This window comes from Geotrypetes seraphini, chromosome 12 (genome assembly GCF_902459505.1).
Source record: "Geotrypetes seraphini chromosome 12, aGeoSer1.1, whole genome shotgun sequence".
NCBI lineage: Eukaryota > Metazoa > Chordata > Amphibia > Gymnophiona > Dermophiidae > Geotrypetes > Geotrypetes seraphini.
In genome coordinates this window covers 27020228-27046419 of record NC_047095.1, presented here as the reverse complement: position 1 = coordinate 27046419, position 26192 = coordinate 27020228, and the positions used below count along the sequence as shown (strand labels likewise).

Here is a 26192-nt window from a genome sequence, read left to right as displayed (position 1 = left end):
TGGATCACTGATTGTGTTTTTACCCCGTCGTTGCCACCATGTATTAATAGTACTGTTTGTAGCACTTAAAACATCTTTGTGTATTGTTGGGGTCATATAGGATACCTAGTTGTCTTTTTCTTATTGGAGTATGGAGATCACTAAACATTCCTTTTTTGCTTTTCTTCCAATATAGTCATTGGGGTCTTTTTTAGGTAAGGAAGTTATAGCACTGCATTTCTCTGAGGACAAGCAGGACACAGTGTATTCACATGTGGGTAACATCATCCGATGGAGCCCTGGTGCAGGTGCTACCCAGCTTTCTAAGTAGAGGTCGACTGAAACTGCTTTTTTCCAGTTTCGACTGAAACTGACTAAAAACAGTTGAACAAACAATAATTACAAGCATAAGCATGAAATGTTTCTCGGAAAATACAATTACAATTAGGTCAAGTATTTCTCAAAAACATAAGTCTCTCACCCACAGCTTATCTGTTCTTCCAGGTTCTTTTCTGAATTTTAGCACAAATATCGGAGGATGTATGATAAGTAGCTAGACAGCATAGGTATATGTCATGTGGATCAGTCACAGACATGGTTCTAAAGCAGTCCTTACACTGCTTGAACCCACTAGCATGAGAAAAATGGTTGCAGTGAAATCAAATGGCTCAATATTAAAAAGATGTTTTTCTTGTAATTTTTTAAACCAGCCAGGAGTTCAGGACACAGGTAGCCCCCTTCCAGACTAAACATCCTCAGACCCAGCTCTGAGGACCAGCGTTGATTCCGCTTCATTCTCATTAGCAATGAAGGACTCCGATGCTGTGCACTGAAGAAGGCAAAGAAACATCAGCATTAGTCCTCGTCAAAGCACACTGCTGGGAGCTCTGGGGTATCAAGGTTACCAGTATCTAAGAAGTGTCTGTGCCAAGAGGACCACTCCCTATCTGTCAAAACGATGCTGATGCACCTGTTTTCCTAAAGCCAGGACCCCCACCTCTGATTTGGCACCAATATCTTTGCAGGCTATCTCTACATCGGCACCAACCCTGCCTTTACCGTTGAATGACCTCAAGAAACGGTTTCAGGTCATGTTTCAAGAGAAGCGCCTTTCAAACCTCAAACTGTTATGGGACCTCAATGTCATCTTCACCCAGCTAATAAAAGCTCCTTTTGAGCCACTTGATTCCTGTCATCTGGCGTATCTGACCTGGGAGGTCTCGTTTTTGGTGGCAGTCACTTCAGTTCACAGAGATAGTGAGCTGCAGGCCCTAGTAGCAGATATGTATCCTAAGTTCCTTCCTAAGGTGGTATCAGAGCTCCATCTTAATCATCCTGCCTTTCTTCCCAGCAAACTGCACAATGCACACCTTGAACTGCAAGCAAGCCTTGGCCTTATATTTGGAGCAGACTAAAGCCCATAGACAGTCCATATAGCCTGGTAGCTAGGGATTCCCACATGGGAGTATATTACATCTTGTCCTCACAGAAAATGAAGTTACCTGTAGCAGGTGTTCTCAGAAGACAGCAGGATAGGTATTCTCACATACCATCTCACCTCCCCTTTATGTTTTTTCTCTTAACTGTGGGTCCCACGTACTCAAGCAGGTTGGGAAGGCATTCGTGCAAACGTAGCGTGCGCCTGCCAAATTCTTCTAGAAGTTTTCTTTAAATACTGGCTAGCATCCACACCATGGCTCTGTCAGATGATGTCACCTATATATAGAATGTTGTTCTGCTGTCCTTGAAGAACATTTGTTGCAGGTGAGTAACTTCACTATTGTAATTTAGTTGTATTGATTTATAATTCTTTGTACGTTTTGAATAGATTAAAAAAGCTTCAGTCTATTCAAAATGTAGTCATACAATTACTATATAAGATTAAATTGACAGACCGTGTGACTCCTCCTTTGAGAGGCTCCCAGTTACATTTAGGATTAAATTCATGATATTTGTATTAGCCTTTAAGGATCTGAAAACAAGACAACCACATTGTTCAGTATTCTCATTCCTCATGTTGATTTATTTATTTATTTAAAAAGGCTTCTAGGCCTCATAAACCTAAGCAGGTTTCAAAATACATACATACGTCTCCTTTTGTTTCTTGTCCTCCCACTGTCTATGGTTTGTCTAGACTGCATTCTACATTTCTACATATTGTATTAGTCCCATTGTTATGGTATGCTGTCTCTAAGTACCTTCAGACAGAAGTGTCTCTTCCATTGTTTAAGGCAGGCCTTAAAACATACTCTCTTACACTTATTTATAGTGGTGGAGTTTGCATTCACTGGTGATTTCAGCAGCTTTTGCCACAGTCCAGTTCTTATTTTATTTCTTCTTTTTTAATTTTTTTTTCTTGGTTTTTATAGATTTTATAAACCATTCCGATTTTATGAAGGATAGTATATCAAGGAATGTAATAAACATGAAGATAAAAAGCATAAACTTCAAATACAAATTGTCTTGTAAACAGAAGTTCCTTGATAATTTCTAGTCAAGTTTCCGATACTTATCTTTTGAGATCACTGGGATCCATTGGTGGAGGAGATTACATAAATCTCAGATCTCCTCTGTGACTAGAATGAGTGCAACGTAGCATATTTGGGATAGATATTACTAAACCTTACCATACCATTCACTACTAACTGAGTCATGTCTAGCAGTATGTTTGTCCCAAGTATAAATTTAATCTGTTCTTGGAAATGATGTACATGAGAATGTTTGAGCAGATCCCTGAGTGAACAGAAGTTGATACAACCTCTGGTACAAAGTTAACAACATCTTTCTACAAATTTGAATGTATAACTGTTTGCTCACTGTGTTTTTTAAATAAGTAAATAAGGCGCTTACAAAAGTTTAGGTACCTTTCCAATAGATTCCTTATGTTTGTTTTTTGGGGGGTTTTTAACGTTGTTAATAAGATCACAAAAAGTTAACTCGAGAGGCCTTCAGTTAGTCAGGTGAAGACAGTTCCACAGATGAACAAATCTCTCTAACCTCTCAGTTTATGATTGTTTCAATGGGCTTGTCTAGGCAGTTATCTGTCTATGACTCCCCTTTTACTAAGCCATGATAGAAGTTTTTACCAAGGCCTGAGACGCTAAATGCTCCAAAACTCAGGAATTCTGTGAGTGTTGGAGCATTTAGCGCTTCGGGCCGCGGTAAAAAACCTCTATCACAGCTTAGTAAAAGGGTGGGTTTGTGAAAACAATTCATTCTTACAAGCAAGGGAAAGCTATAAAAATATTTAAATGCTGCCAACTTCCAATTTCAATAGTCAGAAACATTGTTAAGAAATGGAATTTACATGAAACTGTTGAATCCAGGCAAGATCTGGTATCTAAAGAACAATCTTTTGATAGATCTACTCAGAAACTGGTTAGATATGTAAAACAGAATGTGCAGCTTTCTGGAAATCGCCTGCTATAAATTTTAGCTGACTATGGAATAGCTCTACATAGTTTGGAAGCTGTTATTTCTGTCTCTAGTAAAATTTGAATGTACCCTTAGTCCTAGGCCAGTTTAATGTGATTGTAACCTTATTCATAGACCTTATAATGTGAATGTTATAATGGAAGCTGTTATTTCTGTCAGGGGAAGTGTTCCAAAGCACTGACTGAAAGGGTGTCCACACTTTTGCACTTGACATTTTTACTGTGGTGTATTTTTGTTTGTTTGTTTTAATCTGCAAAATAAAACTGTAAATAAATAGTGATTATGCATTAAAATTTGCAGAAAGATGTGTTTAGGTTTAAACCACACAGAGGTTAAGTCAGCTTTTGTTAACTTATAGATTCATTAAAACATACCTCTACTTCATGAAGCAGGTGAAAGCCTGGCTATTCTCCCAAGTTGATACTGACTACCATAAATGTATTTATTCAAACTTTCTTTACCTCAGGTTTGATATATCATCTAATTGTACAAAGAAATGCAATTCAAGACACAGCAGTGGCGACTTATCTATCTTCCTGATCACCCTGTAACTTAGACCAGTTCCTCATATGTTATTCAATAGTACATTAAATTTACCTTCAGCCACCCATTAATTTATCCCAATGACTTTGTACTACCCATCTTGTCCCATCTGCATATCTCAAATGCACTTGCCCCCCTCAGCTACCTGATAAGATGTGTCTTTGTACTGTACAAACTGGGTTAACATCATTTCTCCAAGGACAAGCAGGCGATATATTCTCACATATGGGTGATGTCCGCAGAACCCGGTATGGACATGTACCAAAGTGTACTGCCACTATAAAAACTTTAGCACGGTCCATACTGCATACTATCCTTCCCACCTGATGTCAGCTCACAGGACCTTCAGTTCTTCATTTTCTGCAGAGCGAAGAAGCTGTGTTTTTGTAACACTCCTGTGTGCAGTAAAGTTTTTCATTTTAGGTGCCTTCCTGTGCTGTGTGGGGGGGGGGGGGTTCATAATTTTTTATTTTTCTCTTAATTTCCACAACATGGCTTCCCACTAAATAGCTGAAAAACTCCCCATCTATCACCCAACTAGACCATTCAGATCGCAGCAGGAATGCCGATTTAAGCATCCCACTAGCTCACCAACTCCATCTTGAAACCGCCCAGAGACGATCTTTCTCTCAGAGTGACAAAATTGTGGAACCAGCTCCCTCCAAACATTCGAGCCATAGATAGCCTGCTACCTTTCCAGAAAGCAATAAAAATCATATTGTTCTCAAACAAATGCATACCCACCCTGAGACCCTAATGACCAGGCTTTAACAGTATGCAACCAAAACTGCTTACTAAGCCACATTGCCGACTACAGGTCACTGTTCTCTACGGATCCCTTCCCAACAGCTCATGGTCCCACTAGCTCCAAGTTTCCAGCTCGGGTGAGAATATACCGCTGTCGACTTAATTCATGTCTCAAGTATGGTTCATAGTCAGTGGCGCACAAGACGCCAGCACGCTGACAATCCAGCGATGACAATTCAGCACAAGACAAAAGCGCGCGGGGGAAAAAGTAATTTTTAAAGAGCTCCGACAGGGGGTTTGGGGTGGCAACCCCCCCACACACACACACACACACACACTTTATTGGTTAGTGTTCGCGCTGCTGTTGGAGGGGGATTCGGGGGGTTGGAAACCGCTATTATAGAGAAAACTGAACTTTTTTCTGATTTTTTTCGGGAAAAGTTCTGTTTTCTCTATAATGTGGGGAGTTTCACCCCCCACCCACCCCCGCAACGGCAGCGCGAACACTAACCAATAAAGTGGGAGGGTTGCCACCCCAAACCCCCAGTCGGAGCTCTTTAAAAATTATTTTTTTCCCCGCACGCTTGTCTTGCGCCGAATTGTTGGCGCTGGATTGTCGGCGCACTGGCGTCTGGCGTGCGATTATTCCGTCACCCTCAAATATGGGGAGATTACTCTAACCAAATACCTCCAATTCACTATGATGGCATCTCTATATGCCTAGATTGAGCACATGCCGAGTACAGCAGGTTGTCCCACCAATATATTATGAATAAGCTGCTATATCCCTTATCTTTATCTCTAGTAAAATGTGAATGTACCCTTAGTCCTAAGCCAGTTTAATGTGATTGTACCCTTATTTGTATGCCTTATAATGTGAATGTACCCTTATTCATATACCTTAGTCCTATGGCAATATAATGTGATTGTATCCTAAGGTAATGTAGTGTGAATGAACTGCTATTCGTATGCCTCGAAAACTTTGTGCATGTATCGCTATAACCCGTTCTGGGCTCCTGGGGAGCTGCGGCTAGAAAACTAAATAAATAAATAAATAAGTAAAATAAACTTATATTCCAATATTATCAGCCTACAGAAAATGCCTTTGTTTTCGAGTGGGGTCTTAACACTTCCAATACAGAGTACTACTGTTCGGCCTTCACCAAATGTCTAATAATTGTAGCTGTGAAACTATGGTTTCATGTTTACCTATACTTAGACAACTGGTTAGTCAAAGCTTCCTCACTGAATCTGGCTCACCAGGCCATCACATCTATGATTCACCTCCTGGAGCTCCTGGGATTCATAGTCTATCCCAAATAACAACTCTTCCCAGCTCAGAAACTAGAGTTCATAGGAGCTGTCTTAGACACTACATAGACTTGAGCTTTCCTGTCTCAATAGAGGCTTGACAATCTCCTGCAACTCTGCCAGACTGTCTCCTTGCAAGCATATCTCAAGGCAAAAAAATTTTATGCCTGCTAGATCACATGGCATGCATCGTAGATGTCGTTCCGTTTGCACACCTTCATCTCAGAGTGCCACAGTGGACTCCTTTCTTCTGAATGGACTTAGTCTACAGACTCCCTCTGAAACTTCAATAATCTCTTCACTGGTGGCTCAACCCATCAAATCTATCCAGAGGTTTACTCTTCCAGCCTCCTCCCCATCAGAAAGTTCTCTTCACTTTTCAGGATCGCTTCAAGAACCATGTAGTTCTCATGCTCACCAACAAGTAGCAATGTATTATATAAAAAGGCAGGGCAGCACAGGCTCTCATTTTCTTTGTCAAGAAGCCATCCAGATTTGGACTTGGGCAATCACTCACAACATCTTCCTCAAAGCAGTATAACTAGCAGGAAAAGAAAACTGTTTGGTAGACAAATTGAGCAGACTTGTCCAATCTCATGAGTGGTCCCTTCACATGGCGACTTTAAGTCAAATTTTCACATTATGGGAGACTCCCGAAATAGATCTCTTTGCACCTCCCACCAACCACAATCTGCTGCTTTACTGCTTCAAGACTGATCAATCACAACCAATTCGAATCTGATGCCTTTCTCCTTGACTGACAAGGACACTTTCTCTATGTGTTTTCTCCAGTCCCACTAATTGGGAAAACTCTACTCAGATTTCACTAAGAGCAAGCCTCAAGAATTCTCATAGCACCATGTTGGCCATGACAAGTTGGATTTCCATTCCTCTTACAACTCAGCGATCAGGATCTCATCCCACTCCAGTTATTTCCAACACTACTAACTTAGAATGAAAGTTCTCTCCTTCATCCCAATCAATGTTCATTGTCGCTTGCAGCCTGATATCTATTTTCCCAGACATAAATACCTCTCCTCTATCACCTTCAGTCATGAACATTATTGAGGCACCCAGAAAACCATCTACTAGACGCTGTTACCAATTTAAATTATCTTGATTTTCTATTTAGTGTGATTTCCACTCCTTGAATCCAGTCACATGCCCGCTACCATCTCTGCTAGACTACCTCCTTCACATCTTTCCAGTTCTGGACTTCAAACTTCTGTGCGTGTGTATCTTAGTGCAATCAATGCTTTTCATGCTAAATTAAATAGTAGACCCATCTCAATGCATCCATTGGTTTCCAGATTCATGTAAGGGATTTGAATGTTCTTTCTGTACTCATGAAACCACCATTTGAACCCCTCTTCTCTGCTTCTATAAAATACCTCACCTGGAAAGTTGCTTTCCTGATTGCACTTCTGCACGTCGAGTCATCAAATTACAAGCACTGGTATCGAACATAAGACCATAAGAATTGCCATACTGTGACAGACCGAAGGTCCATCAAGCCCAGTATCCTGTTTGCAACCGTGGCCAACCTAGTCCCAAGTACCTAGCAAGATCCCAAGTAGTAAAACAGATTTTATGCTGCTTATCCTAGGAATAAGCAATGGATTTCCACAAGCCATCTCAATAATGGCCTATGGACTTCTCTTTTAGGAAATTATTCAAACCTTTTTTAAACCCCGCTAAGCTAACTGATTTCACCACTATCTCTGACCGAATTCCAGAGTTTAATTATACGTTGAGTGAAGAAATATTTTCTCTGGTTTGTTTTAATTTTGCTACTTAGTAGCTTCATTGCATGTCCCCTAGTCCTAGTGTTTTTGGAAAGAGTGAACAAACAATTCACATCTACCCTTTCTACTCCACTCATTATTTTATAGACCTCTATCATATCACCCCTAAGCCTTCTCTTCTCCAAGCTGAAGAGCCCTAGCCACTTTAGTCTTTCCTCATAGAGAAGTCGTCCCATCCCTTTTATCATGTTTGTCACCCTTCTCTGAACGTTTTCTAATTCCACTATATCTTTTTTGAGATATGGTGACCAGAACTGCACACAGTATTCGAGATGCGTCCGTACCATAGAGCGATACAAGGGCATTATAACATTTTCATCTTTGTTTTCCATTTCTTTCCTGATAATTCCTAACTTTCTATTTGCTTTCTTAGCAGCCGCCGCACATTGAGCTGAGGGTTTCAATGTATCCGCAACAATGACACCTAGATCCTTTTCCTGGGCAGTGACTCCTAATACAGAACCCAGCATCACATAGCTATAATTTGGGTTCTTCTTTCCCACATACATCACTTTGCACTTATTCACATTATACATCATCTGCCATTTTGATTTCCAGTCTCACAAGGTCCTCTTGCAATTTTTAACAATCCTCCTGCAGTTTAACAACTTTGAACAACTTTATGTCATCAGCAAATTTAATTATCGACCCTATACCAGAAAGTGGTTTCTGAATTTCATTTTAACCAGTCCATTGATGTACCTGTTTTCTTTCCAAAACCACATGCACATCCTGAGGAGTCAGCTTTCCATACCCTGTATTATAAAAGAGCTGTTGCCTACTACTTGGATCGAACTACATAGGACTACATCTCAACTATTTATCTCCTTTGAGCCTAACAGATTGAGAGTTCCAGTTACCAAGAGGACTGTTTAATGCTGGCTAGCAGACTGCATATCCTTTGCATATTCTCAGGCTGGGCTGAAGCTAGAAGGCCATGTCACTGCTCATAGAGTAAGAACTATGGCAACGTCTATTGCACATTTACGCTCCACTCCCGTTCAAAACATCTGCAAAGTGGCCACTTGGTCTTCAATCCACACATTTACTTCTCATTACTGCTTAGATCAACATTTTAGATGAGACAGTCAGTTTGGTCAGTCAGGGTTCAGAAATGTATTTTCTCTTTAAAAGCTATCTTCCTTCCATCTTCAGGGATTTCACCAGCCTCATGACAGTAATATTTAACCCTCTTCCTAGAGGCATGCGTCTGGCAGCTTGAATGTCCCATAAGTGAGAATATACTGCCTGCTTGTCCTTGGAAAAAGCATAGTTACTCACCTGTATCAGGTGTTCTCCGAGGACAGTAGACAGATAATCTCACAACCCGTCCACCTCCCCTAGCTGTCGTCTTAGCTTTTGGACGGAACTGAAGGTCCCGCAAACTGATGTCGGGCGGGAAGTCACACGCAGTATGGACAGTGCTAAAGTTATTAAGTGACAGACTTTGGTACATGTCCGTACTGGGCTACATGGACGATGTCACTCATATGTGAGAATATCTGCCTACTGTTCTCAGAGAACACCTGTTACAGGTAAGTAACTATGCTATCTATATTATGTACATGTTCTAATGCATGTCAGTTAAGGTTTTCATTGATATTGTGAGTTTCATTGGTATTGTGAGTTTCATATCTTTGTTATATGATTGTTTTATGGTACTGTTAAATGTTTAGATTTCTGATACGGTATTGTGATAGTCTAGTGGTCTCAAACTCAAACCCATTGCAGGGCCACATTTGGATTTGTAGGTACTTAGAGGGCCTCAGAAAAAATATTTAATGTCTTATTAAAGAAATTACAATTTTGCATGAGGTAAAATTCTTTATACTTTATAAATCTTTCCTTTTGGCTAAGTCTTAATAATAATATTGTCATTTATAGCTAAAGAGACATATGATCAAGAAAATGTTTTATTTTACTTATGTGATTATGATAAGACATACCGAGGGCCTCAAAATAGTACCTGGTGGACCGCATGTGGCCCCCGGGCCACAGGTTTGAGACCACTGTGTTAGTCCTATTACTAAGGGCTCCTTTTACAAAGGTGCGCTAGCGTTTTTAGCGCATGCACTGGATTAGCTCGTGCTATAGCGCGCGCTACCCGAAAAACTACCACATGCTCAAGAGGAGGCGGTAGTGGTTAGCGCGTGTGGCATTTTAGCGCGTGTTAAGGCCCTAACGCACCTTTGTAAAATGAGCCCCAAGATTCAGTTTCCATCTCCAAGTATTTATATTTATGTTTAGTCATTTTACTATTATGCTGTGAACATAAGTATTATATCAAGCTGTACCTGCTTTGTACTACCTTGAGTGAATTTTTTCATAAAGACATTTAATAAATAAAATAAATTTTTCAACAGGTGCCTAAATATTTGCATACAACTGTGTATGAGTATATATATATATTATTAGGATTTATTTACTGCCTCTTTGAAGGAATTCACTCACGGTGGTGTACAGCAATATATATATATATATATATATAATATAATATATAGTGGCATAGTGAAGGTAGGAGGCACTCGGGTTGGTGGTGCCCCCCTGCACCCTCTTCTTCCCCTCACTCCTTCCACGCCACTCCCTCCCTCCCTTCCTGCCCCTGTACCTCTTTAAATCTTTGCCAGCACAAGCAACCTCTCTGGCCTGATGCTTGCACCAGTGTTAGCTTTCCCTCTGATGTCACTTCCTGGCCCCATGACCTGGAAGTGATATCAGAGAGAGCCAGGCTGATGTGAGCAGCAAACCAGGGTAGTTGCTCATGCTGGCGAAGATTTAAAGAGGTATGGGGGTGGGTAAGGTAGGGCACGAGTGTGATATGGGGCAGAGAGGTGCCAATACCAAAATGGCGCCTGGCCCAGCCTACCCCCACCTTACTTACACCATATATAAATATATATAAATATATATATATATTTTTTTTTTTATTTTTTATTTTTTACCTTGGCAAAAGAAAGTAACCCCTAGAGTTTTTTGCTGTTTTCTCAGCAACCACTTAGAACCTCAGCGTGAAATTTTACAGCTTTATTTGTTGTTAGTATTTATGTTTATGTGCCAAGTGGAATGAGATATCTTTAAGCATGGCAAAATAATATACTGTTTAGTGTGACCATCCCAAAATTTTTGTGCATTCAAAAATGTTTGCACTGTGAAACTATCATTATTTATCTAGGGAGCAATTTTGGAGGCCTATCACAAGCATTATTCAAAGCTGCTAATAATCGTCACACTGAAGGAAGCTCTGTAGATGATCTGAGACAGTCTTGTCACATTGACCAATCAACCTCATATATTTCTATCTCCTTCTCCCTTGCCTCCTCTCTTCAATTCTTTCCATCACACTGAGCCTCTCCCTCTTTCAATTAAAGCTGGACACTGAGCTTTCACAGTGATTGTGAAATGCTGAGATATTGTTAATTCTATTATTTGAATTACATTATTTTACTGTGTTTTTAGCTCAACCATTTTTAACATGCTAGGTAGTAATGCTAAATTGCCTCTAACATCAACATAGCGTAAGATAATTAAATGTTGTTTAGTAGTAATACAAAAAGAGGGAGCACAATAGCCTGAAGAACTGGGACCAAAGTATTTTTATTCAAAAGACCTAACACGGCCAGTGTTTCGGCAAAAAGCCTGCGCCAAGGGTCTTTGAAACAGTTCCTCCTCCTGATACAGTGCTAAGTTGCAAAACAAAAGGCCCTTGTAAAGGGATTAGAATTCACTCTACCTGCCATTTACAAATGGAGGATCAGTGGCCAGTACCTATGGCAGTACAAGCTGTATTCAAGTTTCAAGTTTATTAAAAATTTTTATACCGCTTAATCAAATTTCTAGGCGGTGTACAATGCAAAAAATTCCATAAAAACAGATTAAAATTAGAAATACTAACAAGACCAGGGTAGGTTAATAAAACACATAACAAGACATAAAAACTTACTTTGCACAAATGGGAAAAAGGGCAAGAACTACAATCTTTAAAGAAAAGAGCACAGTAAGAGGGAAAAACAATTGGTGTGGGTAAAAAGCTATAAAGCTTTGTTTTGGTCCTTTAAAAGGACAGTAATTGTCCAAAAGCATCCTGGAACAAGAATGTTTTTAATTTTGATTTAAATTGACTTAATACGGATTCGCTGCGTAAGTAATTAGGCAGCGAATTCCAAAGAGAAGGAGCAGTGACAGCGAAATTGTTAGATCTCAACGTGTTGATTGATTTTAGTGATGGTTCAACAAGGAGATTCTGTGACATTGAACGCAGCAATTTAGAAGGACTGTAAGGAATTAAAGAGTCTTTTGGGAGGTGAAACACCAGTTGGAGGCAGAGACAGACTCATGTCGCAGGCTTTTTTGCCAAAGCACTGTCCGTTTCATGTCTTTTGAATAAAAAATACTTTGGTCCCAGTCCTTCGGGTCATTGTGCTCCCTCTTTTTCTTTGCATGCTGTTTGGCTTTGCACTTTTTGATATCCCTTTGTACATCAGATTTCTCGACAAAATTCAAAACGGTTTCTGAGAACATGGCAAAAAATTTTGGGGGGAATTACTTTTGATTGCATCACCCTGTGTGTGTGTGTGTGTATATATATATATATATATATATATATATATGTATGTATGTATGTATGTATATATATATATATATATATTTTCAAATATCTACCCTTGTACAAGGATATATGCATTTTTGTTTTTCTATTACCGTATTTTCACGCATATAACGCGCGCGTTATACACGATTTTACAAACCGAGTATAACCATGCGCGTTATATTCGTGAGCGCGTTGTACTAATTTTTTTTTTACATAGTTCCCCCCCCCCCCCCGACATCCGATTCACCCCGCAGGACCGCTCGCACCCCCACCCCGAAGGACCGCTCGCACCCCCACAGCCTCCCCACCCCCCATCATGGAGAAGCTGCCTACCATTGTCCTGCTGCTTCCTCTGCCGGCGGTCCCGCCCCTTCTCTGAGCCCTGCGTCTGTGCTGCTTCCTCTACTGATGTCAGAGAAGGGGCGGGACCGCCGGCAGAGGAAGCAGCAGTACAACAGTAGGCAGCTTCTCCATGATGGGGGGGAGGCTGTGGGGGTGCGAGCGGTCCTTCGGGGTGGGTGCGGGGTGCGAGCGGTCCTTCGGGGTGGGGGTGCGAGCGGTCCTGCGGGGGGGTGAATCGGACGTCGGGGGGGGGCATCAGGCTTTCAGGGTGGGGACAGGACTTCAAGGGGGAGAGGAAAGTCGGGGCGGGCGAAAGGAGAGTCGGGGCGGCCAGAGGAGAGTCGGGGCGGGCGAAAGGAGAGTCGGGGCGGGCAAAAGGAGAGTCGGGCGGCGACGGGAGAGTCGGGGCGGTATGCGCGGTATACGGGTGTGTGCGGTATATAAAAATTTCTTTACATAAATTACAGTTTCCCGCACGCTATACCCGTGTGCACGTTTTACACGGGTGCGTGGTATATGAGTGAAAATACGGTACTCATCTTGAATATTCAAAGAATCATTGTATTGCAGATAACAATTTGGTGCTAACATGATATTTCCCAAGAATCTGCACTTCTTAGCATTTTTTTATCTGCCAACACGCGCGCACATACACATATTCATTCAACCTTTGTGCTTTATCCAAGCATTTTGAATGAGTGTTTCCTACTTACATTTTATTTTACAGATTGTCCTAGAACACCAGATACTCCAAGTTGTGACACTAGTTCTGCTAATAATAGCAGATTGATAGTATTAAAGAAACAATTGGACATAGAACTGAAAGTGAAACAAGGAGCAGAGAATATGATACAGATGTATTCTAATGGATCATCAAAGGTATGAATCTCAACATATGCACAACTACACCGAAGTACAGTACCTACTGATTTTGTAATCATTTATTTTGTGGAACACATTTTAAAAGGTTTATTGTTCTGTGTTTGAGAATGTTAGCAATAAAATAAAATGTTAATGAGTTAGTGAATTTAGCAAAGCTTTCTCATCTCTGAAATTGTTTTAGGTTCAGCCTATCTCTTTAAGGGGTAATTGAACAACTCGCCTAGGGTGAGGGGTCAAGATGTTGTATGTTTGTAAAATAGCAGCACAAATCCTGCATAAATCCTGACTAAAGTGAAGCCATATAAATAGCTCATCCCATGCTCCTCCAAAAACTCATCCTCAAACAGGTTCATATACAACTCGGCGAAAGACAAAGGCGCGCGCCGACAACTGAGCGCAAGATGGAGGCACGCGCCGAAGAAAATTACAGTTTTTAGGGGCTCCGACAGGGGGTTTTGTTGGGGAGCCCCCCCAGTTTACTGAATAGAGATCGCGCCGGTGTTGTGGGGGTTTTGGGGGGTTGTAACCCTCCACATTTTACTGTAAACTTAACTTTTTCCCTAAAAACAGGGAAAAAGTGAAGTTTTCAGTAAAATGTGGGGGGTTACAACCCCCCACACCCCCCACAACGCGGTGCGATCTCTATTAAGTAAAGTGGGGGGGTTCCCCCCTACACCCCCACCCACCCCCGTCGGAGCCATAAAAAGAGTATTTTTCTGCGGCGCACACCTCCGCACTGCGCTCAATTGTCTGCGCGCGCCTTTGTCCCGGCGCGCTTTTGACCTGACACCCCTCAAACATGCCTGTACCTAGCTTGTATAAGAGTACTTACCATCTGATCATATGCAAACTTTTATATGTGAGGTAATTTTATAAGTGATGTTTTTCAATGTGTACTGACATCTACATGCAAAAGTGCCTGAGCAAACTGAGATGAGTTTTTATTTCAGTTCCTGAGTAATGCTGTAATACAGGGTTGCCCAAGTCCAATCCTCGAGATCTACTAGCAGGCCAGGTTTTCAGGATATCCACAATGAATATGCATGAGAGAGGTTTGCCTGCACTGCCTTCTTGGTATGCAAATCTCTCTCATGCATGTTCATTGTGGATATCCTGAAAACCTGTCCTGCCAGCAGATCTTGAGGACCGGACTTGGGCAACCCTACAATACATTACAAAACATCTTTTCCTAGGCTGGCTTAGTGCTACTGCTGCTGCTACTATAACTACCACTGCTTATCATTTCAATGCACAGCCAAATGAAATATCCCCAGTCTGATCTAGGTCAAGCTTTCTCCTCCCTAGATTCATTAAGGATGCTATGGATGCGGCTTGCAGAGCCCCTGAAAAAGAAGAACTCATCATTTAATGGGTGATACCTAGTGACTGGATTAAGGATCCAAAACTTTCACAACCACTACAGTCACAGAATTAGGTTCATTGAAAGGGTGAAGATCTGGATTGGTGTGGTGTTTAGATTAATTTGAGAAACTAACCATTCCAACAGTTACATCTATTTTATAAAAAAATAAACTATATTCTGCTACCTGGGGGTTTACATTTGTCGTCACGGACAGGATATCTTGCCAGTTCACCATCTACTGCAAGAATCCTCCCAGTAAAATTTATACAAGAAATTGTAAAGTCTCTTTGTGTAGCTAGCCATTGTTTCCTAGCTGGCATTTGATTCTTTCCAGGAGTCAGAGTTATTCTCTTTCTCAAATATGGAAGAAGAGTGGTGCTTGATTTCCGTATTTTTCGCTCCATAAGATGCACTTTTTTTCCACCCAAAAGTGGGTGGAAATCTCAGTGCATCTTATGTAGCGAAGATACTAAATTTGTATCCACCCCTTAACGTTGTAAAACACCCTCCTGCTGCTGCACCTTTTTCAAAACACCCCTCCCCTCTGCCTCTCAGCACTACCGATGCACCTTTTCAAACCCCCCCTCTCAGTACCGTTGCCATACCTTTTCAACCCCCCCAGCACCGCCGCCGCCACACCTTTTCAAACCCTCCCCCCAGCACCACCGCCACACCTTTTCAAACCCTTCCCCCAGCACCGCCGCTGCACCTTTTCAAACCCTCCCCCCCCAGCACCGCCGCCATCGTCGTCATCTTTGGTACCTTTTTTAAACAGCCTGGGGGTCCAGCGGTATCCCTCCCTCGCTAGACAACTCTCGTACTCAGGTCATGAACGCGGATGTGAGGAGCAAGCGTTACATGCTCCTGCTTGGGCCCGCCGCTGCTTTCTGAATGGTGGCGTCATTTCTCGCAGGACTCACGAGAACTGATGCCAGCCATTCGGAATGCAAAGGCAGGCCCAAGCAGGAGCGCATAACGCATGCTCCTCACATCCTCGCTCCTGACCTGAGTACGAGAGCCATCTAGCGAGGACGGGAGGGATTTTAAAAGGTACAGGGTATTTTTTTTTTTATACCCCTGACGGTTGTTGGTTGGTTTTGGGTTTTTTTTTCTGTGCTGGGGCACTTTGGGGGATCATGCACACTATCTAGCTTTTCATTCTTTATGTATCTCTTATTTGTATATTCTATCTGACTTAATTTCTTGGATTCTTTGGCAGCCACACACTGGAGGGTGGGATTGGGGGGGGACTTGGATTCAAGGGGTTTGAGCCTGTCCTTTTGTCTGTCTGAAAGGCGAGTTGGTACTTGGGGATGGGTTTTTCTAGGTTAATGAAAACTTGTATTAGGCACTATTTGAACCTTGCTGCTGCATACTTTACGTTATCACTTGTTGTGTGTGTTCTGTATTTGCATAAAAGGTACTGGGGGGTGTTTAAAAGGGTATGGGGTATGATTTAAAAGGTACGGGGGTGTTTAAAAGGATATGGGGTATGGGGAGATTTAAGGTACTGGGGAGCTATGGGGGGGCATGGGGGGATGATTTAAGATACTGGGGGTATGTGGGGGACATGGGGATAATTTAAGGTACTGGGATGTACGGGGGTACATGGGGGGTTTGGGACCTGCCGGCCTGCCTGTCACTAGGCTACTAGGCCTGCCTGCCTGCCCTGTACCCTGTCCTGGCCTACCAGTAGACCACCAGTGGGGGGAACAGGGTACAGAGCCTTGCAGGGAGGGGGGACAGGGTGCAGAGCCTGGCAAGGAGTGTGGGGTTGGGTGCAGAGCCTGGCAGGGAGAATTTGGTTCAGAATGGTTTTTTTCTTGTTTTCTTCCTCTAAATCTAGGGTGTGTCTTATGGAGCGAAAAATACGGTAAATACTTAAGAGACAAGAAGAAGAAAGAAAATATCAGCAAAATTGGAACTGAGAATTTGCTCCAGAATCTAGAGGGTAAAAACTTTCAATAGAAGTTTAAGAAGAATCCTGAAGGTGAAATGAAAAAGAATTCTACTGTAAAACTTACTGTATCCAGTAAGTTTTTAAAAAATGAAGGGGTTGGAGCAGGATTTTTTTAAAAAATGTTTGAAGTGGGGCCAGAGTAATTTGGATAGGCTTACCTGAGGCCTGATATATGGGAGGAATTGTGTCCTAAGATTGATGGGAAGCCCAGGTTGGTAAGCAGCCAGGAGAAGGGCTGCCAAGGGATTTGAGTGCTGCTATATATCTGGAATGCTCTAAAGCTGCTGGAGCAGCCATAGGTTCTGGGTGTTCAGTGGCTGAGCATGCATACATGCTTTGCTTTAGAGACCAAGATAGGTAGCAGGAAAATCCAAGGCTGTGCTTTGATCCTTTGCAGTTACTCCATGCAAGCACAAAGATCCAGGCATGTACAGGGGTGATTGGGAGGCCGTAGCTGACACAACTCTGGAGCTGTGAAGACAGACTCGAGAGAGGTGGCAGTAGTAGGAAAGAGGCCTGAGAAGCCTTTCAAGAAGCTTTTAACACAGGTCCCAAACCCAGACATGCACAGAAGAAGGAAAGATGCGTAGAGGAAGTGCAATCTGCTGGGCTTCCCTCCTCTCCCCAACCAATCCAAAGCAGCAACTCTAATGCAAACACATAGATATGCACAGCACCCTCCCTCCCTCCCAAATGCCCCCCCCCAAAAAAAAAACAAACAAACAAAACAAAACCCAAAACTCCTGGTTCTGATGAGAAGTGAAAGTAAAAGAACAGCTGTGTGCAAAGCTCTCTCTTGTACTGCTAAAGCAGCAGCAGAAGAAGTTCTGACCCGACTCACAGCCATTCTTCTTTACTTCCAGTTCTGACCAGTGCTGGGCTCATCTGCAACCGAGCATATGTGAGAGGTGAGATCTGGGTTTGTTAGTGCTATGGGAGAAGCCAGAGGTTTTCAGTCATGGGGGATGTGAGAGCTGGATTTTTTTATGCCATGGGAGGAGAAGGTGGAAGCTATGAGGGGGGGGGTGGATATAAGAGGTGAGAGCTGCATTGTGCCACAGAAGATAAGGATGAAGCTGTTTAATGCAAGAGGAGAGTGAGCAACAAAAGTCAGGTATCTCTGTGCAGCTTGAGAAGGAAGGGTGGGAGCATGGGCTGGATGTCATAGGGAGGGGGAGAGCTCTGGGTATCTGTTGGGGAGGGGGCAAGAGCTTGGGTGTCTATGCTGTCAAGTTGGGGTAGGGTGAGATCTGTTGCATCTGTGTGAGAGAGGTAGCAATTTAATATAATAGCATAAGAATAGCCTTACTGGGTCAGACTATCAAGCCCAGTAGCCTGTTCTCACAGTGGCCAATCCAGGTCACTAGTACCTGGCTAAAACCCAAGGAGTAGCAATAGTCCATGCTACCGATACAGGACTAGCAGTGGCTTCCCCCATGTCTTTCTCAATAACAGACTATGGACTTTTCCTCCAGGAAATTGTCCAAACCTTTCTTAAAACCAGCTGTGCTACTTTTACCACAACCTCTGGCAATGCGTTCCAGAGCTTAACTATTCTCTGAGTGAAAAAAAATTTCCTCCTATTGGTTTTAAAAGTATTTCCCTGTAACTTCATCGAATGTCCTCTAGTCTTTGTTATTTTTGACGGAGTGAAAAATCTATGCACTTGTACCCGTTCTACTCAACTCAGGATTTTGTGGACTTCAATCATATCTCCCCTCAGCTGTCTCTTTTCCAAGCTGAAGAGCCCTAACCATTTTAGTCTTTCCTCATATGAAAGGAGTTCCATCCCCTTTACCATCTTGGTCACTCTTCTTTGAACCTTTTCTAGCGCTACTATATCTTTCTTGAGATAAGGAGACCAGAATTGAACACAATACTCCAGATGAGGTCGCACCATGGAGTGATATAGGGGCATTATAACATTCTTAGTCTTGAAGCAGGAAGGCAGGTGCTGTGGTTCTGGACAGGTACTGGAGAGGTATGTTTAGGTGGAGGAAAAGAGACTATATCTGAATTCAAGAGGGACTGGGATAGGCACGTGGGACTCTCAGAGAAAGAAATAATGGTTACTGCAGACTAGATGGGCCATTTGGCCTTTATCTGCCATCATGTTTCTATGTAAAGAGATATGGAGAAAATAAGTTATGGCCGGGGTGGTCATTGGGAGACAACAATGGTAGGGGGTGATTAATACCACAGAAGGGTATGATTATTGAGAGGGCTTTAGAGGGCATGTCCTGTGAGTGTGCTTGAGGGGAGGTAGCAAGTGAGAGCTCTGTTGCGATGTGTGTGTGCTAGGGGGGTGGTGAGAAGCAGAGAAAGAGAACTGTGGTGGGAGACATATCCTCAGTGGCGGTGAGCTTAAAGAGAGGCAGAGAGAGAGAGAGAGCACCATGGCGATATATATGCTGGGGGGGGGGGGAGGTGAGATGTAGCTATGGGTTGGCCTGGACCTGTTTACTTTTGCCTCAGGCCCACCTAGCATCAACTGTCCTGACCTGACCGACAGAAAAGAAAATTGGCCAGAAAGTAGGTATGCTGCACTTAACCAATCAGGGCTGGAGGTACCTGGTCCCTCTTGTTGGAAGAAAATTATTGGCACCCAGTGTACAAGAAAGCACTTGTAAGAGGAGTAAAGCTAAGTGACAGGTATTAAAGTATGCACACTGAGGGCTAAAAGCACTAAAGTCTATGATCGTCTAACAATCGTCACTAAACCAGTTTGACTAGTTTAGCAACCAATTGGATTTGCTGACCCTATGCACAAAATGACTCGCCACTTGGTTTTCCGTGTGGTCGTACATTCTCCAATTCTGGCATGCAAATGAGGTCATTAATATTAAAACTAGGCATCCAATCAATGCCCTAACCTTGCATGCCAGAATTGCATCGGTATTACCGACCCGGAACAACCGCCAGGTCCAGACCTGGTGGTAACTGTTTTACCACTCACACAAACTACTTCATTATAACATGCCAGATGTGGAATAAAGCTATTATTAATTCACAATAACATGTGCATAATGAACCATTCAAATAAGTGTAAATGCACACATTACAAAATGCACTTGCAATCTAAAAACCAGTGAGGAGGAAAAAGCCTCGGATCCTTTTCCCTATAGAGATTGGGCAAAAGGTTTAATAGTGTAGTGAATCTCATTGACATTAAAAAAAAAAAAACTTCCTCTACTAGTAAAAGGGAGTTGCAAGGGGAGGAGCCTTAAGCATCTGAGTCATTCAGAGCCTTAGGCCCCTCCCCATGCACCCATGTACAGGGAAGGGGAAGGCCCGCCATTTTGGAATGGCAAGCCTGCAAGCGGGAAGGACTGGGCATCCCCCTGCTGTCATCTATTTTTGAGGTATGGGGAAGGGTTGGGGGTGTGGTGGGGGCTGGAGGACATCCAGTGGCAGGAGAGAGTGGGCATATTTTTTTTTTTTAGGAAGGGGAGCAGGTGAGGGGAAGGGAGGGGTCGGTTGGGCATGGCGGAGAGGGGTGGTGTCATTGTGTGGGGGTTGGTTCGTGGCAGTAGGAGGGAGTGGGCATCCCTCCTGCTGATTTTTTGATACCAGGGTCGTTTGTTGGCAGGGGAGGGTGCTTTTTTTTAATGGGGCAGATATTGTGCCTGTGTAACACACACACAACATCTGTGCCATTTAAAAAAAAGAAAAAAGCCCCAACAGCTGAGTGGCAGGAGGCTGCTTTGGGGCTTCCCCTGCCACTCAACTGTTCGGGCTTCCCCAAACCAGCTCTGCACATGTGTCAAAGTTGCTCTCAAAGTGACTGATTGGACAGGATTACTTCGAACCTCTGTGCAAATCAGGCTGGTGAGGTAAATGCTCTGACATTCTGAATTTCTATGAGCGTCGGAGCATTTACCTCACTGGCCCGTGGTAAAATGCTCTTACACAGCTTAGTAAAACCCAGCATTAAATAGTCTGCCACAATATGTATCGCAGAATATTTCTGAAGACAATGTTGCACAGATTTGAAGTACTCTAATTAATATCTGTTCCGTTTTATGAGAAAAGTTGCTAAAGAGTTTCTACATTTAATAATCAATAACACAATGAAAATATTTTAATGTTAAATTTCCTGGTTTGGTATAAGTTACTATAGGAAACCTATAGCAACATCTGGTTTACAGTGCCTCCAGAATCGCTTATTCTGTATAGGGACGGATGGGCAACTGGCTTCCTATCATGCGCATTGAAGGATGCCATGTATCTTTTCTTTGTACTCCATTCCTTTTGCCAAGCTCCTTTTTTGTCATTGGACATTTACTTATTCCTGGTGCAGGCTATTATTTCATTTTGTAAAATATTTTTATTGAAATTTTAGCATTAAAAATGTAACAAATGATTAAATTAAAAACAAGGAGATTTTCCGATACACATGCAAATCATAGATGCAGTGAGGACTAGAAAGCATCTATGCCAACTAACCAATATACATATGAAGTCATCTTTTAGAAAAAAAAATTAAACACTCCCATTCAGACCATAGATTAGATTAGAATAATTTAGATTATAGCGTAGCTTGGCAAAGCTAGCTATGAGAAACCATTAGAGTTATGTTTGTATATCATACTCAATAATTCCAGTTGGAATGTAACTATAAATTAGGTTAAAGAAGAGATATTTGCTATTGGTGACCAAATGTTTTTTTAGATTTAAAACTTTTATTAGTAAGGGAATTGGCTTTACATTCATATTTATGAATCATCACAACCGTTGCCCACCAGAATGAGGTATTTAGTAACTGAGCTGATTTCCAGTGTGAGAGAATCATTTGTAAAGTTATTGCAATTAATGTATCAAATAATTTAGAGTGCCATTTGTTCAGGGAATCAGGCAGGGCAAGAGAACGGTAAAGGATAATGTTAAACATATGGTTTTCTAGATGGATCTCCAAAATGGTTGGATAATTGGACATTCATAAATCATATGTTTCAATTTACCTAAGTTGTTCCTACAATGCCAACATTTGTTAGAATCAGATAGATGAGCCCTATGTAGCTTGTTAGGAGTCCAATATGCTTTATTCAAAAGAAAATCTAATGATTGCATTAGACTAGTAGATAATGTGGGACGTTGTGTATACTTAAAAAAGTAAAACCATTGATCATCAGAACCCAACCAAGTAGATTCAGATGTCCAAATACATTTTGTACATGTAATCAGGAGTAAAGAAGATGATATAAAAAACTTATAATAGAGTGAGGTCAGGGGGCGTGGCCGAGCCTGAGCGTGATGGCTGCTTGAGCGTCGTGCTCCTACACCCGACGGCAAGAATCCGTCCAAAAATCAGTTTACCTGCGTGATTTATACCGGCGAAAACGCTCCTGCAACATCATCCCCTTCAGGGCAGTAAATAATCCGGCGGGGGTTGCTAAGCGAGTCGCGTGAAATGTCGGACAAAAAAATTAACAAACGCCATAAGCCCGATCCGGCCTCCCCCTCGAAAACACCACTTCCGGTTTCGGCGCCCGACTCCACTAATGAAATTCTGGCTGAATTAAGGGAATTGAAGGAGCTGGTAACTGATACCAAACAGGGCACTGATGAAATTAATAACAAGCTCTCCACTCTCACGGAAGAATTTGCCCAAATCCAGACAAGGGTAAGCACCCTCGAAAACAAAATGGAGGCGACCACAGTACAATTAACTGATATGCGACGTCAAAACACTCGAATTGCAGCGCTGGAACAAGAAGTGGAGGATCAAAGTAACAGGTCTCGTCGATGTAACATTAGGCTGCTGGGATTACCAGAAAATGGGAAAGATGCTGAACTCATTTCTTACCTGGAATCTCTGATACCAAAAGTCCTTGATATAACTTTTGCACGTGATCTTGAAATTGAGCGGGTACACCGCGTGCCTTCTAACCGTGTCCCTGCTGACCGGAGACCCAGACCAGTGGTAATGAAAATTCTACGATACCAGCATGTTCTACAAATCATGCAGAGGGCAAAGATCAAATCCCCGATTCAACTTGAAGGATCCACTTTAATGTTTGTACCGGATTTGAGCAAAACTACTGCACGCCATCGCAAATCCCTGCTGTCCTACAGGCCGCAACTCAAAGCTTTAAATGCTAGATTTGGTCTAATGTATCCAGCACGCATGAGGGTGACCCTGAACAACAGCACTAAAGACTTCACTAATCCAGATGATTTGGCATCCTTCATTGAACTGCATTCACCAACCCCCATTAACCAGGTTTAAAGTAATATATCATCCTGAAGAACTGTTCATTGGCACATGAGTCTGAGTGACTAATTATGCTGCATATACTCAGTAGTGTGTCCTTAGGGTCACTCAGTCATATGTGCCCTGATACTGTCTACGTTTATGGGACAGGAGCGTAATTGCTAGTTTCACAGTTATGGTTCTATATATTTCACAAATATAAGGGTGTGAGGTAGCCATGTTCGGGTTGCTGTCTATGTTTTGTTTAGCCACACTCGCAATGTCTGTTAGGAGCGAAGTAGCCTTCGCCATAGTACTTTCGGGGTGCTGTATTTCAAATATAATAACATGGGTAGTATTTTCCTTTATGAAGTCATGTTTTCACTCAAATGCCAGTCCTGCACTAATCTCTTTTATTTCTTCTGTCCAGATGTACATTGAAAATGCACATGTGTATATATGTTTCATAACCTCACTACATTTTAATGTCACTTAATATTATTTCTCTGAACACAAAAGGTCTTAATAATAAAATTAAATTGAAGAAAATTATAACATATTTGGAGGATCAACAGCCTGACATCATCATGTTGCAGGAGACACACCTGGATTCGAAAGCTTCTGCAGCAGTTCACTGTACATGGGCTTTACCATCATATTATTCACCTGCCATAGATAAGAAAGGTGGGGTTCTTACACTAATTAGGAATAAACGAGAAATCACCATACAGTCTTCATCAGCAGATCTTAACGGGAGATGGGTTAAGGTCAGTTTTCAATATACAGGTACGGACTATTGTCTTCTTAACATATATGGTCCAAACAATGATTCTCCAGAATTTTTTCATGCATTGCAGGAGACCTTACTGGAAAATGCGGGTTCACAACTGATAATAGCTGGGGACTTTAATCTTATTTTGAACCCTACGAGAGATAGGAAGTCTTCCTGTGCATACAAAAAATCCAAAGCTTGGTATGCCTTGCGCAATATGATAGATGATGCGAACCTTTTAGATATTTGGCGTCACTTGCATAATGATGTAGACTCATACACTTTTTTTTCTTCACCGCATTCGTCTTATTCACGCATTGATTTTTTTCTGATTAGTGAATCAATGTCTGAAACAGTGTTAAAATCGGAAATTTTCCCTATTCTAGTGTCAGATCATGCAGCTATTTCCCTCCACATTAAACAAAAGTTGCCTCAGGTAACCGCCTCTCAATGGAGGTTTAATAATGCTCTGCTTATGGATCCACAATTCTGCTTACATATGAAAACTCAAATCACAGAATATTTTCAATTTAATAAACCTGAGCATACATCTTGGCCTTGTTGCTGGGATGCTTTTAAGGCTTATATAAGGGGAATGGTTATTACTTACTCATCTCATAAAAATAAACAATGGAAAGCGGAACAGAAAAAGATAGAGGAGGACATAAAGGCTTTGGAAACACAGCATCAAAGCACACCATCTGATGTCTCCATTTTGATACGCTTGAACTAAGCGAGATTCCAATACAATAACACCAGGAGTCAGAAAGCAGCTCACACTGTATTCCAGCAATCAGCTTCATATTTTGCAGAGAGTAATAAATGTGGACATCTGCTGGCGAACTTCCTTAAGCAACGTAGGGAAAGAGCTAATATTGTGAATATTAGATCAGAATCTGGAAAAGAGTTCACGGATCCTGCTGCTATCTCTCAGGCCTTTATGGATTACTATCGTGTTTTGTATACGTCTCAGCCATGTTATCTCCCATGTCCAACAACAGGAACAAGAAATTATTGCGGTAGGCTTAGATGCGGAAAAGGCCTTTGATAGGATAGAGTGGCCTTTTCTATTCCAAACACTGGGCTGGTTTGGTTTCTCAGAAGAATTCATAAACAAGATTCGGGTACTCTATTCAGAACCTACCACCAGAGTGTTCATCAATGGTTTCTTATCTACAGCTTTTCATCCAACCAGGGGTACTCGGCAAGGATGCCCATTGTCACCATTGTTATTCAACTTGGCATTGGAGCCTCTAATCCAGCGGATAAAACACAATCATGATATTGTGGGTTTTAAGATAAAAGAACGGGAATTAAAAATTTCAGCTTATGCTGATGATATATTACTCTACATCACTCCACATTCAATTCCGTATCTGCTATCCACGATCACAGAATATGCTAAAGTATCTGGATACAAACTGAACACAAATAAAACTGAAGCTATGCCTATAAATTGCCCTGCGGCAGAATTTGATGTTACCTCGTATGGAATAAAATGGGTGTCTTCCTACATGAAATATCTAGGTGTTTATTTTGGACCATCGATTGAAGATACCATAAGACTCAATGAAGATTACATAATAGATTCACTTAAAATTAATATTAACAAATGGACCCCGTTGACATTGACATGGTGGGGAAGACTGGAAACTATTAGAATGATGCTAACGCCAAAAATAAACTATGTCTTGAGCATGTTACCCGTTCATTTATCACCGAACTTCTACAAAAATGTAGACTCTTTACTTTCCAAATTTCTTTGGCTTCACAAACAACCGAAAATTGCTTTACATAAGTTGAAAGCCCCCAAGACACACGGCGGAGTGAATTTTCCAAGCTTCTTACATTACCACCACGCCTTTCTTATGAGACAATGGGCAGATGGATATCATGGTCTTAGATCCCTCGATCCTCCGGCCTGGCTATCACTGGAATGTGACCTCTATGGCATTCAAAGACTCAGGTTCCTGGCTGGTATTGTTTTGACTAAAAGGGATAAGCTTGATCCCATTCTGACATCTTATAAAAAAGCTATTGATGTGATAGAGTCTACCTATTCAGTGGAATGGAATAACTCTACTTTGATTCCTCTCTGGAAAAATGAGAAATTTAAGATTCAAAACACAACAGTAAACTGGAGTATTTGGCAGAACTGTGACATATGGCTCCTGCAGGACATTATGTTGGAAGCAGATTGGATACCTTTTAAAGAACTAGTGTCTAAGAGAGGTTTACCATTGTCACAACAATTCAGATGGATGCAACTCCA

The 26192-nt window shown here is 41.9% G+C and overlaps 1 protein-coding gene across 8 annotated transcripts in view; it reads left to right on the top strand.

The window, feature by feature from the left end:
* Positions 1-26192, top strand: part of PKN2 (protein kinase N2) — a 226402-nt gene that overhangs the window by 114081 nt on the left and 86129 nt on the right. For 7 of the 8 annotated variants that reach the window (XM_033915236.1, XM_033915237.1, XM_033915234.1 and 4 more), the window contains one exon: positions 13478-13629. In XM_033915236.1, coding sequence (XP_033771127.1) covers positions 13478-13629 — 152 coding nt within the window. Of the gene's footprint in view, positions 1-13477; positions 13630-16841; positions 16947-26192 lie in introns of all 8 variants that reach the window. The other variant, XM_033915241.1, reaches the window with a different exon arrangement.